We start from the raw sequence: 18,381 nt of genomic DNA on the forward strand, positions 1-18,381 counted from the left end.
GACTCCACATAATTTATAATAATAGAACATTTATGGTGTAATGTTAACTCCACGGGGCGACACAGACCAAGTTTATCTAAACGGAAAATTCATCTTTTTACTATATTACGGTAACACTAATGTTTATGGGCAGTTTGGATTGAAGTTGAACTGGTGTGTGTGTGCGTGTGTGTGTATGTGTGTGCGCGTGCGTGTATGTGTGTGTGCGTGTGTATGTGTGTGTGCGTGTGTGTGTGTGTGTGCGCGTGCGTGTGCGTGTATGTGCGTGTGTGTGTATGTGTGTGCGCGTGCGTGTATGTGTGTGTGCGTGTGTATGTGTGTGTATAGTGGCAAAAGCCATCAGGGTGCTCTTGTGGGCCTTACGCAGGTAAACCATAGTTATGTTGCTGTTACACACTACCAGATATCTAAAGAATAGTTTAAAGATATTCAAAGATAGTCGTGACAGGGTTATCGCTTTTCAATTACTGGTGAACTACTGTAGAACTAATTTGTAAAAACTTCATTTTTCTACGTGAACATAAATCTGTGCGTTCCAAGCGCTGTTACTGCATTTATTCATGGGTCCGAGGTGACTTGGGTCCTGCCATTTTGAGGACGTCTGATATGCTGCCTGCTGCTGTGGGTTGCCAGAAATGGATTAGCGCCATCAGGAGGTACTCAGACAGTGGAGATGGTCGTGGACTTCAGCAAAGCCACAGCCCCCCAGCCCCCCCTCACCATGATAGACTCCCCATCATCACCGTAGACTCCTTCCGCTTCCTCGGCACCACCATCAACCAGTACTTCCTGCGGCAGCTGAGGAAAGCCAAGCTGCCAGTGCAGATGATGGTGCAGGTCTACACGGCCATCATTGAGTCCATCCTCACCTCCTCCATCACAGTGTGGTACACTGGAGCCACAGCCAGGGACAAACAGAGACTACAGTGCATTGTGAGCTCTGCTGAGAAGGTGATCGGCTGCAGACTTCTATCTCTGCAGGACCTGTACGTCTCCAGGACTCTGGGATGAGCAGGTCGCATCATAGCTGACCCTTCTCACCCTGGACATGGACTATTTGAGCCACTCCCCTCAGGCAGGAGGCCACTCCCCTCAGGCAGGAGGCCACTCCCCTCAGGCAGGAGGCCACTCCCCTCAGGCAGGAGGCTACGGTCCTTACGGACCAGAACCTCCTGCTACAAGAACAGTTTCTTTCCCTCTGCCATTGGACTTCTTAAACACTGTCACTTTAACTATAATTTAATCACCCACTGCACTGTTCACTTTCTGAACTACATTTGTAAATTCAACTGTAAATTTGTGTACACATTAAGCCTATTTTGATTCTTATATTTATCTTTGATAGTTTTTTAATTGTTTTTTTTTATTTTTGACTTATATAGGTTGACTTTATATAGGTTGTTTTATCATTGTTCATTGTTTTATGTTGCACCAAATCACTAAATCAAGTTCCTATGTTTGTGAATTCTGTTCATTGACTAAACCTTTTCTGATTCTGTATGTACTCAGACACAAAAGTCCATTCTATTGTGTATCTAATGTGTTTCAAATATAGAGCATAAATGAGTCTCAACTGTGAATAAGCTTGTCTATCCACAGATCTGTCCTGTAATTCGGCCTGGTGGTGTCACCTGCTTGCCTCCATGGAGACAGACTTGTATAATGGCCTAATGCGGAACAATCAAAGCAATTTCAAATCCACGGTGACACGTAGGTGGCAGACACTGCACCTCGAGCACCTTTAAGCATCTGAGTCACAGGCAGGAGGACTAAGCTCTGTGATTAACCTATTGTTCTTTTAAGTTGAAGGGAACTGGATCACCTGTGAGAAACCTAGCCATGATGGAGAGAACATGCAAACACCTCACAAAAGGACTAATGCACTCTAGGAATCAAACCTCTGACCTCTTTGCTGATTTCCCATAGTGATTGTGCTGACATTAACCGAATAAAAAGCATTAGCTTGGAGTTGCACCTCATGTTTCTGGTTTAAATATATATATATTTACAGTATTTTGGGCTGTATTCACCTGTTCTGTTCTGTTCCTGCATGGTTTAATCTCAGTTTTGTCCTTAAAGACTCTCTTGGGTTCTGTTAGAGTCCAGATTTAGACCCAGTTTAGTCCCAATTTGAACGTGGACATGTGTGCAAGTGTGAGCACAGCCTTATTAATGTCCAAAGTGTGTGTGAAAAATAAAAACCTCAACACACGGCATTGCTTATACGCACCTTGGGAGAAGCGTTCAGCACCAGTCTGCTCAGAGCATTACAGCCTGGTGATTTGTACCCAGATTCTGCTGTACATTCAAGGAACTATAACATTTTGCATGGTTTTTGAGCACTTATTCATACCGCTATTATGTTCCGCCACATTTACGAGCACTTTATGCCAAAGTCTTCAAACAATAAAACATTAACACGCATGATCCGTACATGGAAGACCCTTTGAGCGGACTGCAGTTAAAACGCAGTAAAATGCAAACTCACTGGAAACTGACTTCATAATGCCCCAGTGTGTAACTAGGTAACCGCAGTCCCACACAAAATGGAGTGGAGGGGGTTTGGCGCGGTTATTTGGCTTGCCGATGCTCTCCCCGACTTCAAATTCATTCCTACCACCTCCGGAGAAGAAGAGGCACTCCTCCCCCGTCCCGTGCGGCGGCAGAGGGACATCCCAGTCTCCTCTCACATATGGAGCACGTTATGAAAATGTCTGGGGCCAAAAGACACTGCGCACCCTCCGCATGCATTCAGTAATGAGGCGTGGACTTGTCGGAGGAGGTGCTGGCTTTTGCGGCGGCGCTGGTTCAATACGTTTTGCACGATATGGAAGGATTCAAAGCAAATGAGCTGATTTTCCATAGGCAGATACAGATGGTTACGAATTAGATTTATTTCAATATAAACGGCGCTCTGTATGAAGCCCCCTCTTTGTTTCAAAATCAGACTTCTGCTATCTGCATCTAATTGTAAAACTTTTGTCAACTACAAACACGGAAAAAGGCGATCCACCCGCTTAGTTTCACCATCTGACAAAACTGTTCAATAGAAAAAGTTAGGAACTAATCAGAGTTGTGGGGAACACTTTTTCACGGTTTGAGTCATGTAAAGTATTTTTATTGTGTTTGTAGATTTGTTTTTGCCTATTTACTTCTAGGGTCATGGTGACAAGAGCCTATTACAGTTTTTTACGATTGAATAAACACTAAAATCTAAAGTTTAGCCCAATTATCAAAACCTTACACTCAAGGAGCAAAACTCGGCCTCAGATCTGCATCACTGTAAACACAATAAGTCAGTTCACACTTTGTGCAAAACAACACACACAGTGATTTACAACACTCAACACACTTGTATGTATTTAGACACAGAAGTTTATCAAAATGTCACTTCTTTGCAATTCTAAAGCACTGACTGTCAAATGACCACACCCATGTGCCAATCCATTGAACACTGTCATCAGGTGACCAAACACAAGATCACTTAATTGTAGACACACCAATCAGGTTTAAGCACTATAAAAATGCAGCAGGTGAGTTCACCAAACTGAACCAAAATGGAAGGAAGAGTGAGGATGAGAAGGAGGAAGAGGAGAAGGAGAAGAAGGAGGCAGAGGCCGTGCCAGAGGTCGAGGTCGAGGTAGGGGTAAAGGAAGAGGAAGAGGAAGACTTCAAGCAGGAGGGGGAGGGGGAGGAGTTTGGGAGGGTTCTTTTTTGTACTGGATAAAATGTTATGTTCATGAAAACTGGGATTTTTTTTCTTTTTCGCCATGTTGGCTTGAGTATGTGGGGAAAAAATAAATGACACTGTCAACAGCATTAGTCTTGTGTCCTGTGTGGTGTCTACAGTGATGCATACAAGTGTGTGTAGTGTTCACTGTGTGTGTTGTTTTGCAAAAAGTGTGAGCAGACATTGTCTTTCCAGTTGTGCAAATCCGAGTCATGTTTTGCAAATTCACGCTGTACTTCACCCACACGACTCTGTGCATTTAGAAGCAGAATTAGCCGAAAATGTTTAAGGTTTTCCACAGCAGTGTGTAACTGGTGCAAACATAGTTAAGTCACATGCAACGTGTGTGTTTCATATGGTAAGAAAATATGGTTTTGATCAATTAGTGTAGAGTTTTTATAAGAGTGGTTCATTTTTCAAAGGAGATAAGGTGTTTTGCTAATTGGGTTTGTGGTTGTGCCAATTGTGTGTAGGGTTTTGCTAAACAAAACAAAACAATCAAAATTGTGTTTATTCAATCGTAAAAAAAACTGTAACAACAGCTATGGTTCCCAAACACTTAATAGTTGTGTTGCTCTTTTGACAATCATAATGCAATGTGTTTACATAGCATATGAAATGTAATTAAAGCTTAGAGTTAAGATTCTAAAGGGGTATAACACCATCAAGTATAAGTGTGATCGTGTGGTGACACCGCTGACAGGCAATTGACGACTTTCTCACTTGATTTGGGATTTTCTTTTTTATAATTTATGGTGTAGTTTGTTAATTAATCCCTTTCAACTCTGCACACATCAAACTTATATCCCTTTTTTCCATTTCAATCTGTTCTGTTGATCAAGTCATCTCATACTTAGATGTGATTTCATTTGCGTTTTTATTCAAATAATCCACAAATGAAAGTATCACATGCAGAATTTGATTTCCAGTAGCATTTACATTAATCAACATATAATTTACCCATTTTGACATTAATGTGTCAACTTTATTACTGAAAATACTCTTTAGCCAGGTTTGCATTGTTAATTATATAATCCCAACCAGTTTGTATCTGCATTTCAAGTTATTATATCCAGGTTAAACTAACAACGCAAATCAGACATATCCAGAGCCATATTAGTTTTGTAGTTAGTTTTATGTTCTAGGAAGTAGTTAATGATCACTTGAGGACATTTTTGTTTATTTGTTTATTTTACTACATTTCTTCACTTATTTCCCTAAGAGTAAATGTGTTTAACAACATGTAGACCACCACCCTCCCCTTCAGTCTGACCTCCTTGAGTGTGGAAAAGTATTGTGGTTTCTTCCTCAAGGTTTGGCGCCTGGGACAGTTTTCCTGCTTACTCTGGTTATTGTTTCTTCTTGTGCCATCCTCCTCGCTGTCTCGGGGAAGCTCGGCATGTTACGACCCCTGAGGAGGAGATCTGGGGTGGGTCCTGTGTTGGTCTGGGACAGGGATCTGAGAAATATGTTGGAGTTGAAGGAGAGGTTTGGACTGCAGCCCTGGCCTGGGTTGGGTTGTTATTGGAGGTAGAGTTTAATACTGTGTCCAAGCTGTCTCTGTTGTGATAGTCGTCCACAATGTTTTTAAGAGTGAGAAAGTGTAAGGGATTTTGACACACTGAGAATTTCTGATTAGTTAGACATAAAAAGGATGTTAAAAGTAATAAAAATAAAAATGTAAATGCCCCATGACCCGAATAAATAATATAAAGGCTCTTTAAAAGAATCCAACATCTATTAATGGTCCACTGACTCTAAAAAGAGGAGTAAGAGGAGTGCCTGGTCTCCCCTTTTGTTTGCTTTGTATTTGTAATCATTGGCCCAATATATTAAATACATCTTAACATTTCAAACCAGTATAATCATATTTATTTGGAGTAGAAAAAGAATGGTAAAAAGTTAAAACCATGTCATAAATGGATATGTTACTGGGTTGCCCGAAAAGATCAGAAAAGAACACTTTTAATTAGACATGGAAATGGGGCACATCTATGATTCAATTTTATTTCATGTTTAAATGATAAATCCTAATGCCAACCCAGTATGAATTCTGTATAATTTTCTTATAATATGGAAACATGGAAACAAAATACCGTACATTATCTCATTTACCAGGCTATTTCCTTACCATCCTGTTACTGTGCTATAATTTAAAATATGACGAATTTATACGTGAAAGTGGCATCACTTACAAAGCAATGATACCGCAAATGTCTCAATCCTGCTCTTCTAAGTCACCACATCTGTAGCTCTCTTCCTATCATGGCTCATCGTCTCATCTTAAAAGTCTGGAGATAATTACATGTTTTGCTCAAGGTAGATCTTAACTTCAATCACAACAGGAAATAGGGCTAATTTAGATGTTTTTATGGAGTTTATGTAAGACTTTCCTGAGCACTAGTGCCTTTGTTTTTACTGTTTAGCTCAGGTTAACTGTTTGTCTATGAGAGCCATAAATATTTAGCACAGCTTCACTCTGTAATCAACTACAAGCCACTTAGGACTAATGAAGAGGCAGAAGAGAGGTGACAACGCGCTCTAAACAGCCAATCAGACATGCAAACAGCTTGAGGACTGAAAATGACAGCGACTCTACAGTATATCGCGCATTAAGTCTTAGTATTTCATAACTTCAGGACTTAACCAAAGCATCTGCCACAGGAGTCAAACAGTATGACATTGATACATATCTGTTTAGGATATAAAAAGTCCATTTGGGTTCACAAACGCTAAGATTATGGGTAACTGTGGCTTGCTATATGGACATGCGATGGAAATGTTTACTCTGGTGTAATGGGTATTTGACGGGCACTTCTCACACTCTCACACTATTGTAGTACAAATACTATTACGGGGCCTAACTCCAAAACGAAATCTGAACTTGACCATGACAAAACCAGGACTAGAGCGTGACCAAGCAAATTCTGCCGGACTAAACTGGGCTCAAACCAGGATCAAGCATGTTAATCCCGAACACTTTGCACACACCTTGATTTACCTTAATAAAGCATGAACAAACAATTCATAATGAACTAATAGTTTAGCTTAGTGACCTCTAGATCGGACTTTAAAACCCAACACAACATGCGCTGTCCCAGAATGTAACCAAAAACCAACTGAAGTACATTTAAACCTGGCTTTGGACATCTTTAAAAAAAAAAAAAAAAACGATTGGCAAAACTATAAAAAACTACAAAAAACTATAAAATGTGATATCGATTTGGAGTTTGCAGATTAATCAACCAGAACCAATCAATCAAGGAATTAGGGTTATTTTATTATTGCTTTTACTATTATGATATATTTATTTAGGGTATGTTTTGCAAATGACTTATTGCTTTCATGAAAACTCCATGTTATAATCCGGTTTGTATTGTGTACCGTGAGCAGCTAAGTGAGTGCTGACTCCACTGTGGCTGATTATGGTGATTCCTCTAAGTACAGGCGCTCATGTCTGAGGTCTTAATTACACGAGCCAGATCCCTCTGTGAGAGAGATGAAATATGAGACTCTCAAGTTTATGTTTTAAAGTGGAAACGTGATCGTGACTTAGTAAATGATTCTTTCAAATGTGGTCACATGAAAACGCTCCAATAAAACAAACTGTCAAATGATTTCTGATTGAAAGTAAGAGGAAGGCTCAAGGTGCACAAGTAGGATTTATATCTTTAATCTACATATGTTGTAACCACTATTGTTGAAATCCATTAAATTGCTTGAATTCCAATTTGGTGAAAGGTCCTTATTGCAATACTGTGGTGTTTTGAAGTACAAATTTAACACTTGAAAGTAGCGATTTCATGTTTTTAAGTTTAAAATAGAATAGTTAGTGTGAGTGCTACAGTCTTGAACTCGTATGACACAAAACACCAGGATTGGCAGCAGAGATTGCAACTTTTTCTGACTTTGCACTGAGAAAAGAAGCTGATAGCTGTTTAATATCCTTTCTGGTAGTTAGTGTATATAAATGTTGTGAGAATTCAATGCATGGATGGGGTCAGCTTCCTGATTCTCAGTCATTATAATCCTCTGATAGCTCCAGCAGTTTGCCTGTCACAGTGGTTTAGCAGAGTCAGCTCACATATTTACATCTGAACAGCATTTAATGTATATTTGAGGCCTTCGACTTCACTCTTATATAATCTATTTATTTACAGTAGCCAACGGGAATACATGTGTGTTGTATTCCATGAAGCTCCTCTATGTTTTTTAAGTCATACACTCGTCATGTCAGTGTGCAAATTGCCTCCACAAACAAAAATGATTCATCAAGGCTTCTGACTAGTACTAAAGGTGCCCATCCTCTACAAGGGTCACTGAGATGCACCTTGAGCCTTTGCTTTAAAATGAAATACAGTAGAGCTTATTCATATTTCTAAAGAAAAGAAATGCGACTTGGGAATCACATTGTTCTGAAAATATCAAATACGGGAACCAGACTCATTCTCTTTGAACTTGGCGAACAACTTTCTTATTAGTTTTTATTAAGTCAGATTGCTCTCATATAAGCTTTCACTTGGGCACAACAGCATTGTCCAATCTGCATCTAAGTAGCTCTTACATATACCAAACTTTCAAATATTGCACTTAAAAAGATCAATTGTACAGAAGGCTCCAAGTATGAATTTTTGCACCAATTTTCAGTAAGATCTGGGGTTTTCAAATAAGTAAGATTTCCAAACTCACATTATCATAGTTACACAGTGTTCTTTTGGAGGTTTGTCCCAGCACTTTGAAAGCTCTTTTCCCTAATGTGTTGATGAAATACACTTTGCTCAATAGTGGGAGGTCTGGGTGGATGTTTTGTGCAGCGCTGACAGCTGAGTGGTTTAATGCCCAGGCAGAGGAGCTGAAATGTTTCCTAATTTTGTTTTCGTTGGACTAAATCTTCTTTTTCAAAAGGTCAAATTGTTTGGAAATGTTTAAGCGAGTTCAGTTTACCATGTTTTCAAGTGTCATGGAGACTTAAAATACATGGCTTTACTGACACTACTACTCCTGGCTGTTTTTCACAAATATTTTCTATGAGATTTTTTAATGGAACGAAAGAAAGACATATTATTAGGTCAGGGAAAGGTAGATTTTATCATCCAACGTTTCAATGTGGGTGGGACCAATTAGAACCAATGTTACAGCACCCAACAATTTCTGCGTCATAGATTGTTATATTATTTTATCAGTAATCAACAGCATATTTTGATTATGTGTCAGGTTTAAATTATTTATATTACTTTGAATTACTTATAGATATAGTCACTTAAACCCTTAAAAGACAGACAGGGTGTGGTGGTCTTTAATGCACTGTGCACTGAAAGATAATCCTAGATCCGCTCATCACTCATTTACGACACCATTAACTTTATTCAAGCGCATCCAAAGTAAAAAATAAACATGACGTCTTCAGTTGTCATGTGTTCTTCTGGAGCCAACCTCAGATTTAAATGCTAAACCATGATCAGTCAGCTGGAGCAGATAAAGCATCTTTTCTGACAGAGCTGACTTTGACGTATTTTTAATCCTGGGTGCGATTACAGAAGCTTCTCGTCTCAGAAAACCAAAAACCCACGTGTCCCTCCCTTTCCCAGGAGATCAAACCGGGACTACTGTTAAAGAGGTTAGTCATGTGACCTGTCCCACCGCAAGCCACTGCGACTCCAATAAAAGGCATCAGCATCAACAAAGTTCAGTTGAGAGACACTGCAAACATGCACTGTCAGCAACTAGATCTGTTAGTAAAACTATAGAGAAAAATGGCTCATGGGATGTGGAAAAATGGCACTGTTTCTAAATCATTTAAATTGGATCCAGAGTTATTGAAACATACACATACATTTACCATCAAAATGACTTACAAACACCTCTACGTGCAAAGGCTTCATGGTGCATGTTCCATCTGGACCCAGCTCTAAAATGTACTTGGCTTAAGATGTAATACACTAAAACATACTGGACTTTAGCTGATAAAATAATTTGTAAAAACTATAATTATGCGTTATACTCGGTGGTGAGCTACTGTTCTGGCCACAACTGCCCCGGGACAGACAGATGGGAGAAAGCTGCCATCGGCTCCTCTGACCACCACCAAACATTTTCATACCAGGATATGTGGGTTAGAGGACAACGAGCAGGAATTGAACCATAATATTAATTAGTTGTAATTAATGAGGGTGAATATTAAAACATAGGTAACAATGTAGCTAAAATACACGATTTTCTTTAACCCTTTGCAACCTCCTCTGTAGCACAATAGCAAACTTAATGTCTCTGAAACAAATCTCCTCTTTGGTTTCCCACCTGGCTCCAGCTCTCATCTCTGAATCCTCCCAGTCCTCTGAAGTAATAACATCTCCATGTAAGCAAGTGGTAAACCTCCCATCAGAAAAGTTTGATCGTGCACCTCTAGAGTCTTTTGATTCTCTTCTCCTAAAACACATTTCTTGACCCAGGCCCACTTACCTTGGCTTTCTTCACCACCTCTTCATTCCTTTGTACTCACAATATAAGACACTTAATAATCAAGCATAAACCTAAAAACATTATAACACAGATACAGGAAAAATGCAGTGACAACAGTAGCAGTAAATCTCCCAGGAGGCCGCGCTCTCTGGGATGGGGCAGCAGTGGATCCTCTGGTTGGACAGGCACAGGATTCTGGGGCACCTCACAATACACCCCCGTCCAACCCTGGAAGCACTGACAAGTGAACTTATGCTTCATGTCGAGGATGTCGTGGTTGTTGAGATGACCTCTGACGGTGAAGAGTGGACCCCTGGTTGGAGAGGGGTTGCGGTAGATTTGGAAGAAACGAGGATTCAGGTGCAGGTAGGAGGCGGAGTCCAGGCTTTTCCGCACACAGCGTCCGTTCTTCTTGCACAGAGCCTTGCTGCACAGTTTGGCCGCAGAGGTGACGTTGATGACGTAGTGACCGAGGGGACCGTCAATGTAGTGTTTGACCGTCAGACAGTTTTTCTGGAGAGACACAGAAACATTGGGTTTGGTTCTGAAATATCCAAGAGTTTATTATATGATTTTGAACTATTAACTTCTGTGGCTTCATATTAAGAACAAGACAATGACATTGGAGTAAAAGGGTTCTTTTGGGTAGAACATTATTATTCTTATTCAGGAAGTTGCCACTGGCACCGCCATTACCATTCCAGTTATATGATTTTTCTGCCAATCTCAACAGCAAATAAGTTCTATACAGACTATAAAGACGTTTTCAAGCCAACCTGAGAAACGGTGATGTGTTGACCTGTTTGTGCACATGAACCTTGAACATTTTACACAAATCAACCTACTTTATATAATATTTTAGCAGCAAGGCTTTTCACCTCTCCATTGAAATTACTGGAATAACATGGATAGTCTGACCAACAGACAATCAATCTTACTATTTGAGCAGATATTTTGTTATGGTTATAACTCTCGTGTACAAGAGTGTTCTTGACATGCCGTTAGTAAAAACAGAATTGGGTAAAACTGCCTAAATTCTGCAGCTAAGATACTCCTGACCAAGCTCAGATTGGTTACCTAGAAGAATGAGTCCGATTAAAATAATGAATTTCCTTAGGGAATATAAAGTATAACATAATCTTGAGCCATGACTCAATCTCATGACACTGAGGCTGGCACAGAAAGCTATTTCAAGCAACTTTACCGATAAATTGAATTGTTTTATAAATTACAGAAATTGAGTCATGGCAAACACACAAACGGACCATGTATTTAACTCTTAATTCGTTCTGTCACATATTAAACACTTGTGATTTATAGGTTTGAATGTTATTACCTGTGATCGGGCATATTCTGATGATCCCCACAAGACAACGCCAGCCGCGCCCAAAGCAGCACTCTCTCCAATGGTGTGGATCAGGTCACTCTATCAAGAAGAATTCAGAGTTCATTCCTTTATGTACACGTACCCTTTGACCAACAATGGAATTGATATTGTTTTACAGCTGTCAAAAGAGTGCCACATAAGAGCTGCAAAGTTACATAAGGATTTTGTGAAACTTGTACGAGTGGCCAATGCAATACTGCGACGTGAGTATTGGAAAATGTGCATAAAATTAAGGTTTATTGCCCAAAATGGCCAATTCAAACGTTAAAATGACAACAAAGTGGCATAAAAGGACCCAGCGGTTCAAAAGGGATATACAAATGACTATGGACATTCTTCACACACTTAGCCATATCACCACATACTACCATTAGACATTTTTATTTAAAACCCAGCTTTACCTGGGACAGCACTATGAAGGTATACGCGTAGAAAGGCCTGGAGTAGACAAAAACCGGCAGTGCGTAGTCGTTGCGTGCGATTGAAGCGATCCTCAGGGCTTCTTTGACTCTGTAGTGCACAAACTTCACCGTATTGGGCGAAGACTTGAGTTCATAATCCAAATATATGGACGGATACAAGGCCGTACTCTCCCTCCACATCCACATCAGATGGTCGTTCCTCACGTGCTCTACGTTCGGACACTCTCCTGTATATTTTTGCGGATGTTGTTTGTATCCGTAGTTATAGCAATCCGGGAATAAGTAAAACCCCCATAGTCCTTCTGGTCTTCTGCTTTTCGCCAACGCCAATGTCAAATTCATAAATGCTTGCCCTGCTTTCTCAAAACTCTCTTTCGCCTCCTTTTCTACTTTGCTTTCTGGCCAATGTGGATGCAATTTCCGAATTTGCTCCTTGGATTTGTTGCGGTATATATCTTTAGCGCCCCAATTGCGTACCCATTGCGGTCGCCAGTTCTCCCAATCAATGACACCAAGTCCTCTAAAATCTTTGTGCGGAACCCTTTTATCGATATCGACTCTTGCTTTGCTGAGATGTTTCGTAATGCTTTGATTTTGGGGAAGACCTCCATTAATGGCTATGCCAGAGTTGGAGTAGTATGGGTAGTATCCCAGATGGCTATGGTAAAAAATAGTCACATTTGGACCGCTTAGAGTTTCGTTAAGATTTGCGACAATGTCAAAAACGCTCAAATCCAAGTCCACTTTAAATCGTTGGCGACAGGATTCGGTGGGAGCGTTCCAGACCACGACAAACGGTCTATGAGGGATGAGTGGCGCACGCCCGGGTTTTAGCTGGTCTCCCCAAACTTCAAGCTTCACTCCGAGGCAAACCAGTACAGCCAAAACCACCACCAGGGGGAGCCCTTTGGATGCCATGGCCGGAAGGTCGACATGGGGTTATTATCAGATGCTCACTGGATGGAGAAGAAGAAAGAATTAACATATTATGAGCCTCGGTGAGCACAAATAAGCAGGCAAACAGTGAGAGAACACAGGGTCAATGAAGTGGATGCTCCAGATTCCACAACGGAACAAATGGGTTGATGAAAGAAACAGTTTCAGGGCAAACATACTCATACTCTATATGAAGTGTAAATGTGAATTGTCCACACAAAGTGTAGTGTAGTGTGCCATAAGGACAAGCACTTCACAGGCCAACTCATTTGATTATTTTCCATGTTTTGTGCAATAAATTGGGATATTAGACCTTGGTGTTGTCACAATACGAAAACTTTTGATACCACAATAAAAAAACATGCATTGATGGTTCCGTGCAGTGGACTTCTACAAGATTGTTCATTGTTTTATGTTGCACTGAATCACCAAGTTCCTATGTTTGTGAATTATGTTCATTGACAATGGCAATAAACCCTTTCTGATTCTGATAATATATTCTAATAATCGTTTTTGTGGTTTTTTTTTACCATGAGGTTACTATTTCTGAAAAGGATCAATACAGTTGATTGTGTCTATGGTCTAGTTTTGATACTACTTTTAATATCGAATGACATGGGTACTTGGGTTTTTCTTACAACCCTTTTAAATCATAAAGTAATTCACTTTTTTTTTTTGTTCCAATAAACACCTATAAAATTGCTTTTGATTGTTGATATTGTTTGATATTTCACGGTCATTAAAGAATAGTGTGAGAATGTTTAGTTTCAGACTGCATTTCACCATCTGTATTGTCCCATGCATTCTCCAATCTTACAAAATTTGATCTATAGACTTCCCAAGCTGTTGAAAAAAGGAAGCGGCCCGTGAGGTTTTGCCTATTACGTGACATTAACTTGACAATGGCATGACAATGATGAACTACCTGGCCACACTCATAAAACTCAGGGGAAAGACTTTGAGGAACAGACTAGAATCCTGCTGTCACATGGTTTTGATTAACACATGTTGACATTCTGCATGCGTGTGTGGTTTCCTCAAAGTCCCAAACCACAATACTTACGGCGCCACACTATTACATTCACTTTGTCCCTACTTTCTTCTTTATCAATCGTCCAAAACTGCACCTCTTCACGCCACAGACCTCCATCATATACAAAGCAGTGGGTTCATGGCGCCATCTCATATGCAACCAATTCATATTTCCATTTTCAACTGTCAGGAGCTCGTAGGGGAGGGAAGCTTCGTCTCTGAGGCTGCCTCCAGGGACGCCACGGGAAATTTCCCATCATGCCCCTCTGTGCGGCGTGTAACAAGATCAGGGCCAAGAAACCACTGAGGCTGGTTCAATCAGTCGACCTTTCGTTCATCTACGGGTCAGTGGTAAAAGGCTATGGTGGCTTAGAAGGGACATCAAATCAAATCAATTTATTTTTGTAAGGCCCAAAATCACAACAACAGTTGCCTCTGTACTGTATTATGCAACTTCAAAGAGCTATTAACCTGGATAATGGTGTTTCTGCATCATTAATGTACTCAAAGTTGTGTTTTAAGTGAAGTCTAAATAATGAAATTTGTAGAATAAAGTCTAAAGAATAAATTCTAAAGTCTAAAGAATAAATTCTGAAGTCTAACTACAATAGGTGGCGGTAATGTAACACTTGGATACCAACCGCCATAAAACACCAAAGAAGAAGATGTCACCAATCACCTACATTCTGCCACTCTTAGAGATCGGGAAAAGTCACAACTTTGACGACGGATCCCAAAAAAAACGACAAGACCGAGGGACACCGAAGGTTACTCAGAAAGTCAAGCTTAGATTATCAATTAAATGGACTTTGAATGACAAAAATCAGACAAAAGGTAAGACCTCTGATACGTGCCAAAAAATGGGTTGGTATAATGAGAGATAATGATAAAATGTAAGAATGTAATAAAGATCTAAAAGAACTAATAGTGACTATGTGTTACATTAGACGGTCACTCAGTGAGAAAAAAACATGTAAATGACAATCTGCTGCTGGTTAAAATTTTATGTCATGAAATGTCACTATGAAGAGGCGGGGCTTATCTAAGCCATTAAGCCATTTTAGATCAATATTGTGGTTTTCAATTAACAAAATGCCAAATAATGAGCTACTGGTACTTAGTTTTTAATCTGATAATAAATACCAGGAAAAAAATCCATAATATGTCTAACATGTTCAATTTACAGATACAAGAATTTGGTGACTATAGTCAATCAGATGCTGCACATGCTATAGGATCATACAAGTTGATAAGATTTTGCCCCCAATTCTAAAAGTATTGTAACTCTAATAATACACCACCTTTCAGATGCAGTGCTGTACACCTTGGCTGGAGGCTTTAGTTGATAAATTAAACTGAAGTCCCTGGACAAACACAACCTAGACACAGAGAGCATGCAACTTCACACAAAAAGGCTCCATTAAGGGGTCAAAACCACATACTTTTTATCTGTGATCCATATCCCAGAAAAGTTCTCTAAACATAGGACCATTTATTTTATCTTCAAAATGTAAAAACAAAACTGACTGGTAACGTGTTGTCAGTAAATAATCACTCTACCAAATGTAATATCTTGGATGAAATATATCATTTAATTTCCTCAACCCTGTGGCTGTTCCAGTTCTAATAATCCTGCGAGTTTCCTGGTTTTCCTGGTGATGTAGCTCCAACATAAACAGCCTCTCAGCCAGTCTCCAGAAGAACTATAACTACGTCAGGTCTGGAGACCGTGGACAGGCAGAGGTCTACACCACCAGAAAGACCCCCCAAATACTGAGACTGGGCCAAACTCACACGGAGTTAGAGACAACCAGAACAATGGGCAATGGGTAAACACAGGACCTTTGAGACAATGATGCTGCTGAGTTGAGTTGGAGTGTCATTTTCTAATTGACATGAGTTTAAGAATGATGAAAAATTAGGAACATCGTTATCGAAATGAGTCTTTTGAATGGTAAAAAGTCCTCCTAATGTTGCTTTAATGAGAAAATCATGAATAGAGGTTGGAATAGAACTTGAAAACTTTACATTTCTAGCCAGAAGACATGCAAACTGTACAAAACCACACAGAAACATTAGCAAAAAACAATGTAAAAGAGCAAACAAAATTTGTGGAGCAACCCAATAAACTGGTTACTACTGGTAAATACCATTCATTCACATTCTATAGTGTCAGAATGCTTTTGAATGAAGGCTATGTTTAGTATGTGTCATCTAAAAATCTTCTTTTTTATAACGTTAGACTAATTGAAGATTCATCTGACTCGGAGATGACTCAACCATTTTTGTCAATCTGTTAAAATGTCCAAAAAATCGAGATAAACTCCGAACAAAAAATAATATTTACTGCTTTTTATATTCAAATCTTTATTGTCAGCTTTGTTTGAAAAAGTTTGGATAAAAAAGGCTCTATGTTCCTGCATTTTTTTATATTTGCATTATGTTTAGATCCTTCTTGTAGGGATTTGGGTAAGTTCAATGGGTTTCCTTCACCACTAAGCCTGGATGTTTTGCAGAGTTAAGAACTGTTCTGACACTTCGTTCTTCTTAGAGCTAAATCTCCAAAGAAGCCTTCATAACCCAGAGACTCTGCAAAGCCTCATCGTCAATCAAATGTAATAATTGGCTTGACTTGTGTGAAATCTCCTGTCGTTTTTAAGGGTCATAAACTTGCTCCGGGGTTTTGATGTTTATATCTTCAGCTCTGTGGTTCATGAGCGGCTTGGACAGTGCGGTGCGGAAAATATGAAGTCAGCCGCAAATTAGCAAATCATGTCGCATGAATCTCTCCCGACCAAAGAGGGAGACAGAACTCTTCAGCCACACATGAGGACTAGCACATTGGTTTATGCTATAGCGCTGTTACGTCAGTGTCAGCCGCTGTTACGCTGCCGGTACGTTCTCAAGTAAATGTTCTTGTGTAAATGTAAATGAATAGCTCCCTCTGCAAGCTTCAGATTTGTGAAAGATATTTTTATCCCTGTAAAATGCGAATTAATCTTTCTTGTTTTAGTGCTTGCCTTGACAGCATCTTGTAGCAGATCAGTTTAATGAACAAAACACTGTGGAATAAAACCTTTACATCCACGTTTGGGAGCACATGAATACATTTCTGCAGGAAAGAAGTGTTGATTCTCTTGAACAAACCTTTGAATTCCTTTTGTCCAAACCTATTCCCATCACGAACCCTTCTCTTGGTTACAGTTCATAGCTGGTTCTGCTGTGGTTTTCCCTGCAAATGTTTCCAGATGTGATGTGACTTGATTAACACTCAGACAGTTCCCTGCTGAACAGAACCGCTGACTCACATTTGTTCATTAAAACTGTCTCTCTTCTTTTCCTGCTGAATTGGACTAAATCCACTGGCCCCAAGTGTGGAGTTTGACGCATCTTAAGTAACGTTACAAACATCGCCTGTGTATAAAAAGTCAGCTTTGGTGGTTCCCTGAATAAACACCTGATAATTGAAGTAATACTAGATTAGACACATTTTAGTTCACTTTTACCACACTTTCTCATATCAACAAAGAGTCCTTGTTGTCTTATTGAAAAGGTGAGTGCTCTCAACCAAACCTTTCTTCCTAGAATTTTGCTCAAATAGACAATACATTAAGAAGTGTGAAATGTACCCTTCTTTCTATAACATTTTTAAAACGTGTTGAGGTTTCTTTGGGTAAATGATGTTCTTTGCATAATCATTTTCAAATAAATTCATCAGTGCATTTATAATTATATCCAAAATAAACGAAAATGTCTTACCTTTAGATCTTTGGGGAGTTTGTTGATCTTTAAACCTGCAAAAACCGCTCTGTCTCTGGGGACCCTCACCATCAGAGCGTGGGTATTATTGTTGTGGCCCCTCCTCGTGTGAATCTGCTCATTAACTGGACCAAACCGGACGAAACAAAAAGGTTAGGTCAGCACAACTTTTTAGAATTCTGTGGTTTCAAATTGAGCTGGAGATCCAAATTCCAAGGTAGAATTTGCTGTTTAACTTTAACTGTTCATATCTCTGTAATTACTCGAAACAATGAATATCACACGAAACAAAAACTGGTACAAAGTTCAATGTCTTTTATCAGTATGAATAAAATAAAAGTCAAATATTCCACCCCAAAGATGTGATTTTTGTTTGTTGATCGATTAATATAGCAAATTCGGAAGGCAATTACGAAGGAATATTGAAATACAGAAACATGTCCACAGATCTATAAACCGGGACGATGGGGCCTCTTAGCTCTCACACACCTGGGATACTGTCCTGAAGAGGTGGAACAGCAGATGGCGCAGTGGTCCTGCCTCTACCGGTAGAAACTTAACGCAACTGGACAAAAATGGACAAAATGATGTTAAGATTCAACATTTTTGGATTATAAATTAACAGTTAATCACCATTAGATTTGAATATATCTCCA

General features: G+C 39.6%; 1 protein-coding gene across 1 annotated transcript; it reads right to left on the reverse strand.

Annotated features, from left to right (window-relative positions):
• Positions 1-10,145: 10,145 nt before the first annotated feature.
• hyal6 (hyaluronoglucosaminidase 6) lies at positions 10,146-17,851 on the reverse strand. The gene is made up of 4 exons (XM_072435820.1): positions 17,726-17,851; positions 11,978-12,954; positions 11,526-11,615; positions 10,146-10,702 (listed from the first exon to the last, which is right to left on the reverse strand). Exons 2-4 carry the CDS (start codon positions 12,914-12,916, stop codon positions 10,226-10,228), a joined length of 1,506 nt encoding a protein of 501 aa, XP_072291921.1. The 5' UTR covers positions 12,917-12,954; positions 17,726-17,851; the 3' UTR covers positions 10,146-10,225.
• Positions 17,852-18,381: the final 530 nt, after the last annotated feature.

Source organism: Eucyclogobius newberryi, unplaced genomic scaffold (genome assembly GCF_026437365.1).
Source record: "Eucyclogobius newberryi isolate DKJ021-1_F unplaced genomic scaffold, fEucNew1.0.hap1 SCAF_7, whole genome shotgun sequence".
Taxonomy (NCBI): Eukaryota; Metazoa; Chordata; class Actinopteri; order Gobiiformes; family Gobiidae; genus Eucyclogobius; species Eucyclogobius newberryi.

Coding starts and splice junctions, on each gene's coding strand:
- hyal6 (XM_072435820.1), bottom strand. CDS start 12,916: ATGGCATCCAAAGGGCTCCCCCTGGTGGTGGTTTTGGCTGTACTGGTT. Junction 11,616..11,977: donor CCTTCATAGTGCTGTCCCAG/GTAAAGCTGGGT, acceptor TCTTCTTGATAG/AGTGACCTGATCCACACCAT. Junction 10,703..11,525: donor CAGAATATGCCCGATCACAG/GTAATAACATTC, acceptor GTGTCTCTCCAG/AAAAACTGTCTGACGGTCAA.